The sequence below is a fragment of the Perognathus longimembris genome, chromosome 6 (assembly GCF_023159225.1).
Source record: "Perognathus longimembris pacificus isolate PPM17 chromosome 6, ASM2315922v1, whole genome shotgun sequence".
Classification (NCBI taxonomy): Eukaryota; Metazoa; Chordata; class Mammalia; order Rodentia; family Heteromyidae; genus Perognathus; species Perognathus longimembris.
Window position 1 is genome coordinate 18,868,771 of NC_063166.1, and position 18,081 is coordinate 18,886,851.

Genomic DNA, 18,081 nt, shown 5'->3' on the forward strand with positions numbered 1-18,081 from the left:
CTTATGCCATCTTCCTGATCTAACTATTTATTTTTTGTCAGTCGTGGGGCTGTCCCTGAGCTCTTTTGCTCAAGGTTAGCTAGCGCTCTACCACTTTGAGCCACGACTCCACCTCCGGCTTTTGAGGGGTTGATTTCTCCAGTCAAAAGGGACCCACGGGGACTTTTCTTCCCCAGGCTGGCTTCGAACCACGATCCTCAGATCTCAGCCTACTGAGTCGCTAGCATTACAAGGCGCGAGTCACCAGCGCCTGTCTGGCTGTTCTAACAATTTACACAAACAGCATGGCTGTGAGTTCTCAGGCACGGAAAGCTTTTCTAGCCTTCCTACAAAGATCCTCCCACCTTCCACAGAAAGATCCACCCGAGAGACACCGAAAAACACCGCCGGATGTCACCTTTCCAGCTGGGCACGCAGCTCCTGGCACACAGCGGGCATCCCTTTATTGAGTGTCGGCATGATACTGCCACTCCGGCGTCTGCCTCATGCCTCCCCAGCCCCTCAACTCCTTTTGCACCTCTATCGGAGGCCGCCAGGAAAGCCGGAGGTAGCCAGCGCACCCCAGGCCTAGTCCATGGACTTGGCTCTCTGCGCGCGCGTGGCTTCTGTAGCTATGGAAACGGCAAGGGTAAAAAAAATAACCCAACAACCACTCTTCCCCCCCCCTCCACCCCCGCCCCCCCCACGGGGCCGAGGGAGGCTCGTAGAGGTAACGGCAGCTGGCAGGAACCAGCTCCAGGACGACGCACGCCGGGGCGGCCATTGTCGTGGAGTTTACCCCGTCCTACCCCAGCACGGCCCCCTCCCCCACAAGAGCACCCTTCCTCACCCTGCGCCCCCGCCCCGCCCGAGCCCAGCCGGGACGCCCCTCCCACCCCCACCCCCACCCCTCAGCCCTCCGGGGTGCGACGTCGTCGGGAGGTAGGTAACCCTCCGGGTGGCGGCGGGTGTCTCCCGGTGGACCCTCCCTACGGTCCGCCCTCCCTCCTTCTCGGGGCTCAGTCGCGCGCCCCTCGGGCCCCGCTGTGTTCAGGAGATGCCCACCTGACTGCCAGTCGCCGGCGGGCTGCGCTGCTTCCGCGGGAGGGCCCGAGTGCCGGGCCCGCCGAGAAAGACCTAGGCGATTTCTGCCAGGATCTTAATCACTTTATGCGTGCGTGTGTGCGTGTGCGTGTGCGTGTGCGTGTGCGAGGCGAGGGCGGGGGCGGGAGGCGAACCGGAGGCTGAGAAGTAAAGAGAGGAAAAGTCAGGCTGTGGGGAGCGACCCGGATAGATTGCTCCGGGATGAGTTTCGCCGCGGTTACAACGTGCGTGAATCCGTGTGTGTGAGTGTGAGCTCGCACGTGTGCCTGCCCCCACCCCCTCCCGGCCGCGCTCCGGGCAGGAGTTAAAGGACCTTCCCCCCTCCCATTTCCCAGGTCGCGCGCCTTGGCGGGCGGCGGGCCCCAGGTGCGGCGGGTGCAGGTGCGTGGCGCCGGCTGTGCACTGATTGGCTGCGCACACCACGGCGGTGAAGAACTTGAACTTGAACTTGAGTTCCCGCAGCCGGGACGAGCGTCTCCGCCGCGTGGTTGCCGCCACGGCCCCGTCCTCCGTGGGTCTGACCGCTGCCCTCCTTGTTTCCAGCAGGTGATTTCCACGCTGCGGGTGCCTTCAGGCGACCCGGGGCCGAGGGGAGCGCCGGCTGCGGTGTCGTCCCGCGGGGAAGATGAGCGGCACCAGCGCCCGCTCCAGCCACTGGTCCCAGCCCGTGGTGAAGAGCGTGCTGGTGTACCGTAACGGGGACCCTTTCTTTGTGGGGCGACGCGTTGTCATCCACGAGAAGAAGGTGTCCAGCTTCGATGTCTTCCTGAAGGAGGTGACCGGCGGTGTCCAGGCGCCCTTCGGGGCGGTCAGGAATATCTACACCCCGCGGACCGGTCACCGCATTCGGAAGCTCGACCAGATCGAGAGTGGGGGCAACTACGTGGCGGGGGGCCAGGAAGCCTTCAAGAAACTCAAGTGAGTCCTTCTGCGGTGTGCGATATGTAGATGTGAATGACATCCCCCCCCACCCCACACACATCTGGATGGCCTGGCATCTCCCAAAGTTCCGCGATTGGGGGATAGAGGTTGAAACTCACTGGGGAAGGAGTTTTGCTTGAGTAGCAGTCGATAGACAAGTGTAAAAAAATATGCATAATGACAACAAGTAAGAAAAAAAATAATCCTTGCAAAAGTTAGTGACTAAAATCGGCACTTCCGCATCCCCCCTCCCTTTTTTTCCTTTCCTCCCTCGCGTTTTCCTGGAACCAATTTGTTTAGTTTCAGTGATTCCTTAGTCATTACTTCCAAATATTGGATGCGGTGCCATCTCCACAAGTGTAAACAGCTCTGCTTCTCCCCTTCCTTTGCTTGATTCTTTCAACTTTGCAGGTAGAATGGATAAAGCTCCACTTCTAGAATTCTCCTTTCAACTTCTGCTACATATATACGACTCACAGAATGTTTGGAGAAACATTTTACTGGCTTCAATATGTTAGCAACCTGATGGTTAGACTTTCAAAGATGGGGTTGGCTTTGCTCGGTTCCTGCCTGGAAGTTCACTCATTCCAGATGTTCTTTGCACTAGAAAACTGTGTTTAGGGTCTGAGAAAGGAACCAAGATGAACAAGAGTATATACTGACTCCTTGTCCTCAGGGGCTGCTAATCGAACGGGTACACTACTCTTCCTGTGATCTAGCATCCAAAGTGATAAGTATAGTTAGAAAAATAAAGTAGTTAAGAGTTGCTTGGGACAGGCACTGTGGGACGAAATTTATATCCCATTAGTTGTTTTATTTATTTATTTATTTATTTTCGGCAGTCCTAGGGCTTGGTCTCAGGGCTTGAGCACTATCCTTGGCTTTTTTTTTCTGCTCAAAGTTAGCACTCTACCACTTGAACCACAAAGCCCATTTCCGGCTTTTTCTGTGTATGTGGTGCTGAGGAATTGAACCCAGGGCTTCATGCATGCTAGGCGGGCACTCTACCACTAAGCCACATTTCCACCCCACCATCAATTTAAAATAATTTTTTAAAACAACTTTGCTCAGCTATAGCTTAAATAACAAACTCTACCCAGTTCAGTGATTATCAATATATTTACAGTCATGCAGCCATCACCACAAACTAGTTGAGAACATTTCTACCCCCTACCCCATGAAAACTTTATCTACAGACTTTCCCTTCCTTCTGTCCTGTAGTCATCATGCACCCACTTTCTATTGGTATGGATTTGTCTGTTGTGGACAGTTCATATAAGTGGAACTATGCAATAGTATACTATTTTACAGTAGTGTTTTATCTGTCTTATTTTCTTACTATAATGCTGTTAAGATTCATCTATGCTGTAGCATGTCCAGTATGGCATTTAAAAAATTACAGAATAACATTTTAGATGATATGGACACAACACACTTGCGTATCCATTAAGTAGTTGATGAATATTGGAGTTGTTTCACATTTTGATTATCATGAATAATGCTTCTATGTCCTGAGTACATACCCAAAAATGAAAGTGCTGGAATATATGGTAATTCTATATTCTGTAGTATTTAAATACACATTTTTTTTCCAAAAAAAGAAAACTCATCATGGAATCAAGGATAGCAAAAGAATAAAAACAATCTTCACTATAATCATACTTGTGAATTTTTCTAACTATATAGCAACACTTTCCCAAATATTGTCAGCTTTTCTAAAATCATCTCTCCTTGCCCTAGCTTATTTAAGTTAAATTTGAGGTGTACTGCTCTGCTGTACCAAGCATTCTTTTTATGAAGGTGAAAGATACATTTGAGTTTATTTTCTCCCTTCTCTGAAGTGGTCTACTTTCATAGAAAATTTCTAAATGAAATTCTAGTCTAAAGGTGTCGTAGAGCTTCAAATAGGAGACTTGAGGCTTAGCTACCTGTTTTATTTTTGAAGCCCTTGGGTAAATCACTGGATGTAGCTAGTCAGTTTCTTAAGAAAGAAAAGGAACATGACCATTTCTACCTCACAGGGCTGTTGTAAAAGTAAATATTCTGGATGTGAATGTAGTTTATAAACACCAAGTGTAATAGAAATGTAAAGCATCTATATGTCAGTTCCTTGCATTATATATTTTTATTAAACAATTTACACCTCAAGCAATTTAATGGGAATGCAAAATTAGTTCAGAACCTGAACAAGGAAATACAATTGAAAATTATAGGCTTGCTTCTGTAATCCATCTATTTTGTTTATGTGGCATTGCAACTCATAAAATAAAAAGATATAGTTGTAATCCAAACCAAATAGAAAGGATACTTCAGATAATTATTTATATGTATATAAGGGTCATGATTTTTTGTTTTTAACACACACACACACATTGAATTTAAAATAACAGTGTCCATGGTGGTTTTCCATGCTGGCTAGTTATATATATATATATATATGTATGTATGTATGTGTATATATATATGTGTGTGTGTGTGTGTGTGTGTGTGTTCAAATAGCAGCATCTATGATTATAGTGACAGAGGCTAAGAAGATTTTAATGCTGAGTATACTTGAATCCTAATGCTATAAGTTTGTATAACAAATGAAGGAAGCAGCAGGAAAAAAAGAGTCTAAAAGATGTTGTGGGTAATTTTTGATCTTTCACTTAGACCCCACATGGGAAGATAGCAATACATTTTTCAAATAGAAATGATCAAATGGTTGTGGGACTATCTTTTGCTTAGATTTTGCTAATATTTTTCAAATCACATTTAAACAACTTTATTTTTTGGAAGAAATTTCTGGAGACCATTATCCCCAAACTTTCCCTGTGCTTTGTGGGAGTTGACTCTACCTCATTAATCTTGTGGCTCTGAGATCACTTTCTTGTACATGACAGTGTATTTGGTTGGAATTCTGCTGGAAATACTTCTTGTAAATTCACAAAAGGCCCATTATTGCAAAGAAAGAGAGAATGTTTGGATTGTATTATGTAACTACTGTTTATTCAAATGAAATACATATATTTTTCAGGGGTATCAGTTAACTATTCTTTCCAAAAAGGCAAATAACATCAGCCACAATAAAAAAAAACATTTAAAGAGCAAAAGTAATTCCAATATGAACTGCTGTGGGCAACTTTGTAGGTTGTGCTTATGCAGTAACTAGTAAATGATAAGTAGTTGATATGTGTTGTAAATAGTACTAGTCTGAGAGTCCCCAGAACTTATCCACTCATTTGTCTTTAAGCTAAATCAATTCTTAAACTGTCTCACATGGCTGAGCCTTTCTGTACCATTATAGTGCTCATATTGGAAAATGATACCCTATTATTTCCTATTTGTTACTTCAGTGCATATTCTCAGTATTTCCATTAGTCCAACTGCTAAATTTCTTTACAGACTGCATTCTTTATCAAGTTCATATAAAAATAGAAATATGCTGGCACTGGTATCTCATGCCTGTAATCATAGCTTTCCAGGAGGCTGAGATCTGAGGACAATGATTTTAAAGTCAGCCTTTGCAGGAAAGTTTGTGAGACTCTTACAATTAAATAGCATAACCAGAATTAGAGGTGTGGCTCAAATAGTAGAGTACAAGCCTTTAGTGAAAAAGCCATAGGAGGGTGTGAGCTCTAATAAAATAATACACAGGGAGAGAGAGAGAGAGAGAGAGAGAGAGAGAGAGAGAGAGAGAGAGAGAGAGAGAGAGAGAGAGAGAGAAGAAGATGAAGGGGAGAGGGAGGAGGAGGAGGAGGAGGAGGAGGAGGAGGAGGAGGAGGAGGAGAAGAGGAAGAAGAGGAGGAGGAGGAGGAGGAGGAGGAGGAGAAGAGGAAGAAGAGGAGGAGGAGGAGGAGGAGGAAGAGGAGGAAAAAGAAGAAGAAGAAGAAGAAGAAGAAGAAGAAGAAGAAGAAGAAGAAGAAGAAGTTGTTGAAATATACTTTCCATACTTAGGAGTTAACTATTAAGATTCCCTTGTAGAAGTATGCATTTCTAACACTTCAGTCCCTTGAAGAAAGTTTAAGGTAGACATATCTAAGCTCTGGTTTTGATGCTGAATTAAAGCAGTTCTTAATACTGTAATAACCATTGAATTTTGCATTGAGTTTATGTATTTCCTATAACTTGCTTTAGTTTTCCTTTTTTAAATCATGTTTACATGATAAGGAATTTACATATCTAACTTGAAATCTGTAAGAGCAACCCTCACTATTTGTTTGTTTTTCTTTCAGTTACCTGGACATACGAGATATCAAGAAAAGACCCATGGAAGTTATCAATACAGAGGTAATACTAATTCTATTTTGAAAGCTCAAGTAAAGTGGCTCTTCTGTTTCTTATGGCATGTCTCAGAAATGTGGATGGCATTCTAACAATAAGAGAAGAGTTCCCAAATGCATGTAAATGGGATGTATGCATTTATACATTTTAAGGAAAAGAGGGAGGTTTCTTTGGGTAATTGTCAGAAATAAAGAGACAGAGAAGGTATTCTAAAACAGGCAGGATTAAATGGAAGATATTCTAGTTTTTCTCATCTTCTAGCTGCATGTTCTCCAACTAAATCCAAAGACATTTTTTTCCTGTCAAGGGTAGGAAGAATGTATGCATGGTTAGATAAGTCTTTATCAAAACTCCATTCCTTACAACCACGATCACCAGTGACTGCCCCTGAGGATTTCAAAAGAAACAATTAAATGTTATGATGTCAGAAAAGCACTTATCTTGTATTAAAATTCATTTGAGCATTGTCAGCAAATGCTGTATGAAGCTAGGAAGTAAATCCTTGGTTTACAGAAGAAAAAAATGAATTAAAGCCAACTAACATCTTAAAGTATCTCAGTGAAACAATGAAAGTCTCAGTTAAATCCAGATGAGCCTTTGTTCAGAGATCTGATTGCTGTTCATAACCAGGGGCTTCCATTTATTTGGGGGTTCTGCCATGCACGTCTCCCATTTCTTTCCTTTAGGCCTATATGCACAAGCCAGTGTACAGCTCTGATTTGTGGACACACATCTTACATGTGTAAAACCCACCCCTTATCTCCAAGAGAAGGGAGACTCTTCTCAGTTACAGCCTCAAGCCCCAGAGTGACTCTCCTTACCTCTCACTGTTTCCTCTCACATTCTGATTATGCCCAACAGCGCCAACTAGGTCCCGCTAGAAAAAAAAAGTGACATAGTAAACAAATTCCAATTGTGCAACAGGTGAAGAACATGAAAAGTTACATTCATTACTCAAATAATTCACAGCAAAAAATGCTACTCCTAGTTGTTTATAATAGCTTGTATTTTTGTTTGTCATTTTGCTTTTTCATTATATGTCAAATTGATTATCCATGAAAGTGAATAGACTTTATAGCTTGGAGGAGAGAGTGGTGTAATTTTTTTCAGGTTGTTTATACATTACAGTTAAAGAATTACCAGTAGTTAATATCTATAGCAAGTAAAAAAGAAAAGGACAAGTTGGTGAATTAGTTCTGGAAATGGTTCTGTTTGAAGGGTCCACACCTGTTGGAAGCAGGCCATCTTGCATGAAATTTGTGACAGAACCTGAATGTCTGTAGTAGAAGTAGAGATGTGGGAATTTCCAAGTAATGTAGTACAATATATTCACCCTGGGTGGCCAGTATCTTTGGTGAAGACATTGGGCCTAATGAAGTGTAACAGGTGTACCAATGAATTGATTGAAAATACCTCTTCTTAAGAGATAGCTTTAACAACATTCATAAAGACTAGTTAGTATAACCAGCTAACTGCTTTTCTATTCTGGGAAGTCCCATATCTTCTCTTTACTTTGGACTAATACATGAGCTGCCTGCACGGATTCTGATTTATGAATGCCCATCTCACATGTGAAAAAGTCCACTTCTTATCTCTGATAGAATTCTGTATGTCTTCCACCTTATTTCTCACAAGTCCCTTCAGTCCTTCCTTCTATCTGCCCTGCTGTAGCTTTTTCTTCTCAGTCCTTCTCCACAGAGCCAGTGGGGATGAAAAGAAGAAATTTGAAATGCAAAGGAGATGAGAAGAGATGGAAAGTCACTGCTTGACCATGCTCAGCAGTACATCCTCCAACCCCCCAACCTGATTCTTTGCTTGTCTCCTCCCCACTTTTATACCCAGGCTAGTTAAACATTTGAATTAATTTCTTTTTTTTTTTTGGCCAGTCCTGGGCCTTGGACTCAGGGCCTGGAGCACTGTCCCTGGCTTCTTCCCGCTCAAGGCTAGCACTCTGCCACCTGAGCCACAGCGCCCCTGCTGGCCGTTTTCCATATATGTGGTGCTGGGGAATCGAACCAAGAGCTTCATGTGTAGGAGACAAGCGCTCTTGCCACTAGGCCATATTCCCAGCCCCTGAATTAATTTCATTCATAGTCTTGATCTTCATCGCTAAATCCTCCTCCCCAAAGTCCACATTGTGGCTTTCACTCTGATTTGAACAAGGGAACCATTCCTTTCATTGCCAGAAATGGAGTTTGGGGGCTCTTGGACTCCCAAGGGAAATTTCAGAGTATTTTTTTCCATAGAAATATCACTTTGACTGTTGATTACGCAAAATTCTTACAGGAATACCACCACATCAGTAAACCCACCATAGCAGAGTTTATGAGTCTGTGTTCCTAATTGCTCCAAGCATATTCATTCTAATTATTCTCAGTAGATGTTTTTTAACTGCAGAAAGTCATTTGTATTTCTGTGTGGATGTTGCCAAATGCATGATTTGGAGTCCTAGCCCTCATGGCTTGGAAATCTCGAGGGTGCATTGGGAGTTAGCATTTCCTACTCTTTCAAGTTCAGGGTAAACTTAGATTGCTTTTAGATAGTTAATAATTTAGACAGAATGGTGCCTACTTTGTAATGGTAGGTCATAGTAACTAGAATGTACTTGTCATCTTGACATTCAAAGGTGCTCTATGATTCGTGTCATTGCTTTTATGTTCCATGAGCCTTATCTTTGAGGAGGCATTGGGAGGGCAGCTGGGCCAATTCCCCTTTCTCTGGGGCAGAACTGGATCTCTTCCATGAATCTGAGAGAAGCACATGATGCTAATTTGCATGCACTTTGGACAGTAGGAGGAAACTGGGGAGACAAGAGGTTGTTGGGGGAGGAAGAAAGAAAGAGTCCAGTTTCAGATCTTATTCTGTGCTTACTGGATCCATTCTCCCAATGCCAACTTACTGGATTCATTCTCCCTTCCTTACATTATGCAACTTGTAGATCTTGTCCTCATGCAGTGGGGGCTTCACCTTCTACATGTGCAATCCCTTCTCCAGGTCGCACATGGCTCACCTCTCACTTTACTGGCATGTGATTTCTGCTTCCTTTCTTCTTGTTTTTCTATCTTCTCTGCTTTGCTTGCCACGTGATTGAATGCTTATACCACACAATGCAGAGGGCTGAGTGAGCATAAACAAACATGGTATACACAATCTTTTACCTGAAGGACTTTACACTCTGTCTAAAGGATGGATGACCATCCCTAATACCACCTAAGTGGTTCAATTTTGTGGCTGTAGCTGTTTGGTTCAGTTGCTTCTGACTTACTGTGTTGTTGCAAGACCTTTGTGGGCCATTCAGATTTCTTCTGCTTTGACTTCGAGCTGTAAATTCTTCTGTTCATCCTTGAGCACACAACCCATCCTTGGAGTGAGTTTTCCAAATAATGACATTCTTAAGTTAAATAGTTACCTACACTGCGACATTTCTTGGATGGTGTAAGGGAACTTGGTACATGATATATGTATAGGGGGTGGGAAGGGAGCCAGCAGCCTGGCTCCAGATCCCTTGTTATACACTGGTAACTGCTGTGAACAAGGCATAAAGTGAACACTGCACAGCTCTCATCACTTATGAGTTGAGAGTCTGGGGAATGGTACCTACTTTCTAGTGCAACCATGGTAAATAGAATTTGCATATCACTTTGACATTCAAAGATCTTCTGTGATTCATGATTTTGATTTTTTTTTGTACTATGAAGCTCATCATTGAAGAGACATGAATTGGACAATCAGTCTTGTTCCTCTTCCTTTGTGAACCTAACATGGGGACAGACATAGGAAGAACTGAACCCATTCCAGTAACTAACCCTTACGAAGGACATGGTGTTATTTGGCATGCAAATGACAACTGTGTTAGAGATGCTTAGGGAAGTGCAGATGGGACTACAGTGGGGGTCAGTCAGCCTGTTTGAAATGGTTAAGTTAATAGAAGTTACACATTTTGGTCTGTTTCTCTAAGATTAAGCTTTTGAGAAGGCCATAGTCTATAATTTGATGAAAAGGGAATATTTGAGACTCGTATCTATGAAAGACTCACAGCTTGGGTTTGGCAGAAAGAGCAAAAACAACCCTGGAAGGCCAAGAGAGCAAAGCAGCCTGGCTCTGATTCAGGCCTGGAGGATAGATAGATAGATACACCCAAAGTGCACTGCAAAGCTAGCAGCTGTGCCGTTCTGCTCCTGAAGGGTAGGTTGATTTTAAGAATTGTCAGTTCCCTTAGAGTTTGTATCTGTTTAGTTTCTTATCAGCCCACAGAGTCCATCATTTCATTTATTTCCACACAAATACTCCTCACATGCCAGTCTTTGTGTGTTGAAATTTATCAGTCGTTTGTAGAAAGGGCCTAGTTTTTGTAGCTAATGTAGAAGTATCATCAACTCAAGACTTGATACTTGGCTTCCCTTTCTTTAAAAGCCCTTATTTTATTTTTTCCTGTCAGTCGGGGGCTTGAATTCAGAGCCTGGTCTCTGTCTGTGAGCTTTTTTGCTCAAGGCTGGTGTTCTTCCACTTTGAGCCACAGTGTCACTTCTGGGTTTTGGGTGGTTAATTGGAGATAAGAGTCTCATGTACATGTGAAATTGACAAAGACAGTAGTCTAACCAAGGTACATTGTATATGGAAATGTCAAAATGAGCACACCTAATTCATGCTAATAATACATGAAAAATTATAAATGCCCCAAACCCCCTAAATTTCAAAAGGCAAAGAAGATGGTAATCTCACAATCAAAACAGAAAAAAAATGATCATGTTTACTTTCCCAAACACCAGGAGAATTTCTTTTTACTGTTTTAATAAAGACCTTTAACTATTTCATTTATCTTCAAATGCCTCACCAGTTTGGACACATATATATACTTCTATTATAAAGTTACAGAATCTAAACCGTATGGTGCTAGGAATGGTGACAAACTCTTGTAATCTTAGCATTCAGGAAGCAGGAGCAGTAGAAGGAGTAGAAGGCCAGCCTGAGCTACATAGTGAGATACTGCTTCAAAAAGAATCTTAGGGTTGAGGCTGTAGAACCGTGATAGTGTGCCTGCCTAGCATGCTCAAGTCCATAGGGTCCAATCCCCAGCACTACAAATAAACACATACACAAGTGGAATAGCATAGTTTTTGATAAACCCTGTGGTTAAATGCTTGTTGACAAGGCTGCTAAAATTACTCCATAGGGAAACAAATAACATTGGGAAAACAGGATATCCATGTACAAACAAATGAAACTGGACCTGTATCATATATTATGAACAAAAATTAACTCATAATGTGGTACATACATAAAATGCAGTATTATTCAGACTTGAAAATAATGGAATAGGTAGACGGAGGAAAATGCAAGAGGAGCAGCAGATTCCTATCTAAGCTGTCTCCAAGAACTCAGTTTTCCTACTCCCGAGAAACTTCCACACCTAGAAAGTCATTTCAAGTAAGTTAAAATAGTGTAGAGATTCTGGCCAGAAAGGAAAAATCTAGACAGCTGGCTTGAGAAAACAGATTTGAGCCAGGTGGATTTGAACCACGATCTTCAGATCTCAGCCTTCTGAGAAGCTAGGATTACAAGTGTGATGCACCAGTACCGGGCATAATTCCTTATTCTATATCCTACTTAGACTGTAGCATTTGGTCATGTTCCTTGTGATCACTCTTTTTTTTCTGTGTTTTTTTTTCCCCCTTCTCTACCTCCACCTTTATGTTCCTCTTGATTTCTAATACAGAACAGAGCAGACTTTCATTTTGTCCAATTGAATCTTACTGATCCTTATTTTTTAATGTTTACGGACACAGAATTTTAAATGAGATACTGGGTATCTCATGCCTGTAATCCTAGCTACGCAGCAGGCTCAGATCTGAGGATCCCAGTTTGAAGGCAGCCCAGGCAGGAAAATCTACGAGACTCTTATCTCCAATTAACCACTAAAAAGCTAGAAGTAGAGCTGTGACTCAAGGGATAGAGTGCCAGCCTTGAAAGCCAAAGCTATGGAACAGTCCTCAGCCCCTGAGTTTAAGCCCTAATACAGGCACAGTTTTTCTTTTATCCCTTCCCCACATTTATAATAATAATTGCTTGTTAAAAAAGGGGGGGCAAGCAAGAGAGAGCAGATCAAGTTCACCTTCTCCAAATGAGTATACAGAAATATGTGTATATGTACTTTGGAGAAGTGCTGTCTTAAAAAGAAATATGCAAATTAAAATCTGAAGTCAGATTCTAATAAAAGCCTTCCCAAGGAATGGAAGCTTGCTTGTTGAATCAGCCATTCTATTGAATCCTCTCAAATATTACAACTTTGCTTTGGACTTTTAAAATTGTTATTTGTATTTAACTAATTGCACAAAGGAGTTAACCATTCAACAAATCAGTTTATGAACACCATGCATCTTGATCAGTCATCCTTTGCACTGTTTGGGTTTTCATTAGGGGAATTTGGATAAGCTTTGTTTCTTTCTAATAGGATGGAGTAGCATGGATAGGAGAAGAGAAAGGAAGAAAGTGTTTAGAGCCCTAAAACTTTACCTTGTCTACAAAGTTTGTGGGAACCTGAGTTGTACTTTTAGATTGTTCAGTCAGTTGAACAGCCTCTGACTTTAAATATCGTTATGAAGACTTCATGTTTCAGCTTAATCATTGTGCATAATCTCTAATGAAACATACTGTAAAGCTTGCTACTTAAAGTGCTTTGTCTGGGAATGGGATTCTAGACATTAAACTGAGTGTAATCATTAACCACACCGTGGGATAGGTGGTTTAACTCAGTTATCTATCTTCAGCTTGAGAATTCGGGGTTCCAAAGAGGCCCAAAGAGGTAACTGCTGAAGAACTAAACTCCCAAATATTTTTTTCCTCTAACTTGAAGAAAGATTTTTTAGATCATGTCAACTCCAGTACATTAAAGAACCAAAATAGGTTCATGTAAATGTATCCAACCATGGTGGAAGCCCCTTCCCAATCTTTTATCTCATATTTCTCCCCCCAACCTCTCTAGTATAATTAATAAGTAAGAATCATTCTTTTATGAGAAGCCAGATCATGTTAGAGGCCACAGTAACCTAAGAGTCTATAAGACCTTGCAAGAACCCAATAAAGAGATTTTTTTTTTGGCTAAGGAACAGCTGACTACATTTTATTTTCCTATAATATATAATTGTTTTACTTTTTTATTGTTTTGTTATTGATCTGTGTGCATGTCTATATGTTAGTAAACAAGAGAGGTTTATGTCAACTTGCAAGATATGAGTCTAAGCAAAAATGTACATGACTAATTATGACCAGAAAGCTAAAAAATAAGTGACTTTAGTTTATCCATTAGCACATATCCTGACATTTGTTGCAAATATCTTCCATCCTCTCTGGCATTTAGACATGATTTTAGGAAATTTACTATTGGTAAATTTGGCAGACATGCTATTTGATGATGATTATACAGCAATGAGATGTTCTAAGCAAGAAGGATAATTATCAGTCTTTTAGGGAAACGTAGAAAAGTACTTAGGAAATAGTGAAATTGCTAACGCTGTCTTTTAAACTACCATACATTTGTCTTTCTAATTCTGATTTTTTTCATTTTGCATAGGGTATTCTATGCTCATCCATGTTGCAAATGATAAAATTTCTGTTTGTATGTGTTTCTATTGATGGAGACTAGGACCTTGCACATCCTAAGCAAGTACTCTACCACTGGGTTACAACCCAAACCTAGAATTCCTATTTCTCAAATAGCTGAATGGCATGAATTCACTTAAAAATAGAATAAAAAACTGTTCAACTTATAGAATTAGAGAGTAGAGCCAGGCACCATTAACTCATGTTTCTACTCCTATTTACTCAGTTAGCTGAGATCTGAAGGATAGTGTTTTAAGACCAGCCCAGGCAGAAAACTTTGCTAGATTCTATCTCCAAAATAACCAGCAAAAAGTAGATTTGGAGATTGGTAGAGTACCAGCCTAGCAAGCACAAAGCCCTGAGTTAAAAAATCTAGTACTGAAAAAAAAAAGGAGAGTCAAATAAGTGGCTACTAGGGGGTGGGGGTGGTATAGGGAATGGGGAGACGTTGACTACTGCCATGACTAACTTCATGAGCAATGCTGCTTGTACTATTTCACATTTTCTCAGGAATATTTATCAAAAGCCTCTGTGAACACCAGGAGATAGGCTAGGTTCTAGCCATATAACAAAACAATTATTATGTACCATCAGAAATGACCACAAGGTAATTGCAGTAGGGTGGGCTCTGGGAAGAGATTTTTGGTAAGTTACCTTGAAAAGAATAAAATTAGAAAATAATACCAGAAAATTTTAAGTCAAGGGGAAGAAGGTGATTTGTTTAGACTCAACTCATAATGAATTGGCTTCAATGATTACATAGTCTGTGGTGATCAGGTCTCCATCACTCTGGGTAGAGAGCAGGAAAGAAACTTAAGGTATAGAGTAAAGGTTGAAGAATTTAGGTCAGATTGAAAAAAAACGGATTTGTTTTCCAAATTAGAGAAAACCACTAAATGCTTATTGAAAGAAAGTGTTTTTTTTTAAAAACCCATTTTTAGGCATAAATACGTTCTTCTGAGATGCATGTTTTAGTTACATGCTATGATAGTGGAGATGGTTTTGTGGGTTAGAGTGTCATCAAGGCCTTCCTGGGGAGGCTTCCTGGCCACACTGATCACATAGGGAGTGCCAGGCAGTGACCCAGACAGGACCTCTTGGAGGGGGGTGGGATTTCTCCTTTTGGGAAGGTCATCCATGTAAATAAGCAAGGGGGTGCTGGGATTTGTTGATGCTTCAAGTCATCAAGAAAAATAAAGCACCAAATTTTGGAGCAGTACCATAAGGACCAAAGGATTTGGGGAATATTCCTGTTTTGAAGTGTTTTGATCTGTAGCATCTTTCCCCAGATAAAAATAGCAGCTTTTCTTGGAAAGTATGAGAATACTGTGTATATAGGGCTAAGGCCTTGGGTTTGGATACCAGGAGCCTAATAGTATTAGGTCCTTGGTCCCAAATTGTCTTCTAAATAGCCAACCATCCCTTCAAGTTTGTATTTGATTAAGTTTTTATCTGGCACTGTATTGGAAAAGTAAATGAAAGACCATGATTTCAAAGTAGTAGGCTATCTCTATGCAAAAACAACCCAAGTTTCAGTGTACTTCAACAGAGCCCAATGAGGGCTTTTTTTTTTTTTTTTTAAAGGCAGGGCTATTTATTTGCATTTGGTTGATTACATCGTGAGGTATGCAGGTGGTGTGCCTTGGTGTCTAGCTTGGTCAACAGTGAAAATTCCCATACATCATTGTGAAAGACTCCTTTCTAAGCAGCCAGCCAGATCAAGCTCAGATGTCATCCCATGATTACATAGTTTGGATGTTTGGTTTGTTGAAATAAGGTTGATTTTCAGTCCACCTGCTAGCTGGGGGGCAAAACTTTTAAGTGCTAAGGGATTGTGGGAGACAGACAATGAAATTGACTTGGTAAATGTCTAATGTTTAACCTGTAACCTTTCTCTCTAGGAAATTTCTAATGGCAGTCTATGCCACGTTATGTTTCTTCTCACCCTCTCTACTAGTATTTGTTGAGTCTCTAGGATTTATGAACCTCTATGCACATCTTTGCTGCCTCAAATTCTACAACTTTTTATGTAACAGAGTTGTTAAGTTCTAGAAAATGTTATAGGATAAGTGGCCTGATATTATCCAAGTTGCTCTTTTAAATATGCTTTTTAAAATATAATTTTATCATTATTATTAAGGTGTTCTGCAGCAGGGTTACCATTTCATAAGTCAGGCAATGAGTACATTTCCTTTTCAGACAATGTTCCCACTTCCTTCACTTTCTCCGAGTTTTCCCATCCCTTCTGTGATAAATTGTCTTAATATGCAGTCCGATCTTGTCTCAAACTGACTCTATAATTCAGGCTGGCCTTGAACTTGAGATCCTTTTGCCTCAACCCAATGAATGCTGGAATTACCCAAGTCAAATTTTGTAGATCACATTGTAAGTGATAAAAAAAAAAGTCCAAGTTAACAGTCTACTTTCCTAGAAGGGAGCAAATAACTTCCATTCACATTTTTATTAGCTAGTATGGGAAACTATTACAGGTGGTTTGTTAAAAAAGTTGAATTTAAATGATTTGACATCTCAATTAAAACATTTATATATAGTTCTTGATTTATAGCTCCTCGATTTAACACCTGATAAACCCATCATTAAGATGAAAATGCATTTGATATGCCTAAGCTACAGATTGTCATAGCTTAGCTGCACAGCCTGCTGTAGACTATAGGTTATTTGCCTGTGATCATGTGGTTATTGACAAATGAAGCTTATGACCACTTGCCCAGAACATAGAATGTTTGGTGCCACACACTGCTAGCCTGGGAAAATGTCAGAATTAAAGTCTGAAGTACAGTTTTGACTGCATGTGTCTTGCTTTCTTACCATTGTACAGTTGCAAATTATCATTAAGTTGAACCATGGCCAACTGGAGACCATTTGTCTGTTTTATTATGGGAAGAAAGCTTTCAAAGTATGTTTGTTTTTGCAAGTGCTAAGTTTGTATCTTATGATTGCTCAATTGATTGACAATTTCAAATAGTGTATGAAAATAGAATTAAATGGTTTTTCCCCTACTCTGTACTTGTAATCAGATTGTCATTCTCAGTGTGATTTCTATCTTAATTATTTTATCAATATCATTGATTAACTTTGCCTTACTCTCCTCTTTTACAGGTCAACCTAAACATAGGCATGTTAATAATGCAGTGTAGACAATGTGATTTACTGCTGGTAAATAATGCAGTACAGACAATGCTAAGAATTTTCAGCATTTTTACTTAGTGACTCATTTATTTATTCTACACTCTATTTCCACTCCCCTCAATTCCCAAATCTACTGGCTTAATGTATAACTGTAATCAAATTGCAATTCTCCACCTGTTTAGGAATTACCTACTTTATGGCCTCAAAGTTAGTAGAATTTTATTCTCCAAATTTGATGTCAAGAGGACCTGTCCAATATTTGTTATAAGTGTATCATTCATAAAAAATTAAGCATTGCTAGATATTTGTTGTTCTTTCTCTCTCTCTCTCTCTCTCTCTCTCTCTCTCTCTCTCTCTCTCTCTCTCTCTCTCTCTGTGTACTTTCATACCAGTACTGGGGCCTGAATGCAGGGCTTTATGCTCTGACTTGGCTTTCTTGCTCAAGGCTGATGCTTCACCACTTGAATCACACCTCCACTTCTAGCTTTTTGCTGGTTAGTTGGAGATAAGAATGGTGGCTGGGTGGCTTTGAACCCAAATCCTCAGATCTCAGCTTTCTGAGTAGCTAGGATTACAGGGGTGAGCCACTGATGCCCAGCTAGCTGTTTACACTTTAATTAATAACAATGTTAGTTTAGCTCCTGTATCTCAGACTCTATGTAATTACTCTGAATACATGGTCAGAATTAGAAAGTAGTGATGGAACTGTCTTAGAGCTCCATCTCCGTAACCCTCCGTGGACAGCAACGACCAGCGCCCAAACCATCTTCAAAAGCTTCATTGAAGAAGTGACATTTATATTGAGACCTAAATAAAAAGATTCTATGTTAGCCAGGAAAACAGGGGAGGGAGACTGATCTGGGAGAAGTAGGTCTGCTGAGGAGAGAGCGTACTGCATTTTTGAGAATCACGTGTGTGTTCTCTGGGGCTGAAGAATGGGGATAGAGACAAGGCTTGGGAAAGAAGGAACCAACTAGAGCATTTTGAAAACATAGTTTTGACCTTTCCTAAAACCACTGGAAGCTATTGAAGGGATATAATCAAGGAATAAACAAAACGAAGGTG

General features: G+C 40.8%; 1 protein-coding gene across 3 annotated transcripts in view; it reads left to right on the top strand.

Annotated features, from left to right (window-relative positions):
• The first annotated feature begins 691 nt into the window (after positions 1 to 691).
• The window catches only part of Dcdc2 (doublecortin domain containing 2), a 133,519-nt gene continuing 116,129 nt past the window's right edge, over positions 692 to 18,081 (top strand). For 2 of the 3 annotated variants that reach the window (XM_048348382.1, XM_048348384.1), the window contains exons 1-3: positions 692 to 921; positions 1,627 to 2,001; positions 6,219 to 6,273. In XM_048348382.1, coding sequence (XP_048204339.1) covers positions 1,709 to 2,001; positions 6,219 to 6,273 — 348 coding nt within the window. In that variant the 5' untranslated portion in view covers positions 692 to 921; positions 1,627 to 1,708. The remainder of the gene's footprint in view (positions 922 to 1,626; positions 2,002 to 6,218; positions 6,274 to 18,081) is intronic. The other variant, XM_048348383.1, reaches the window with a different exon arrangement.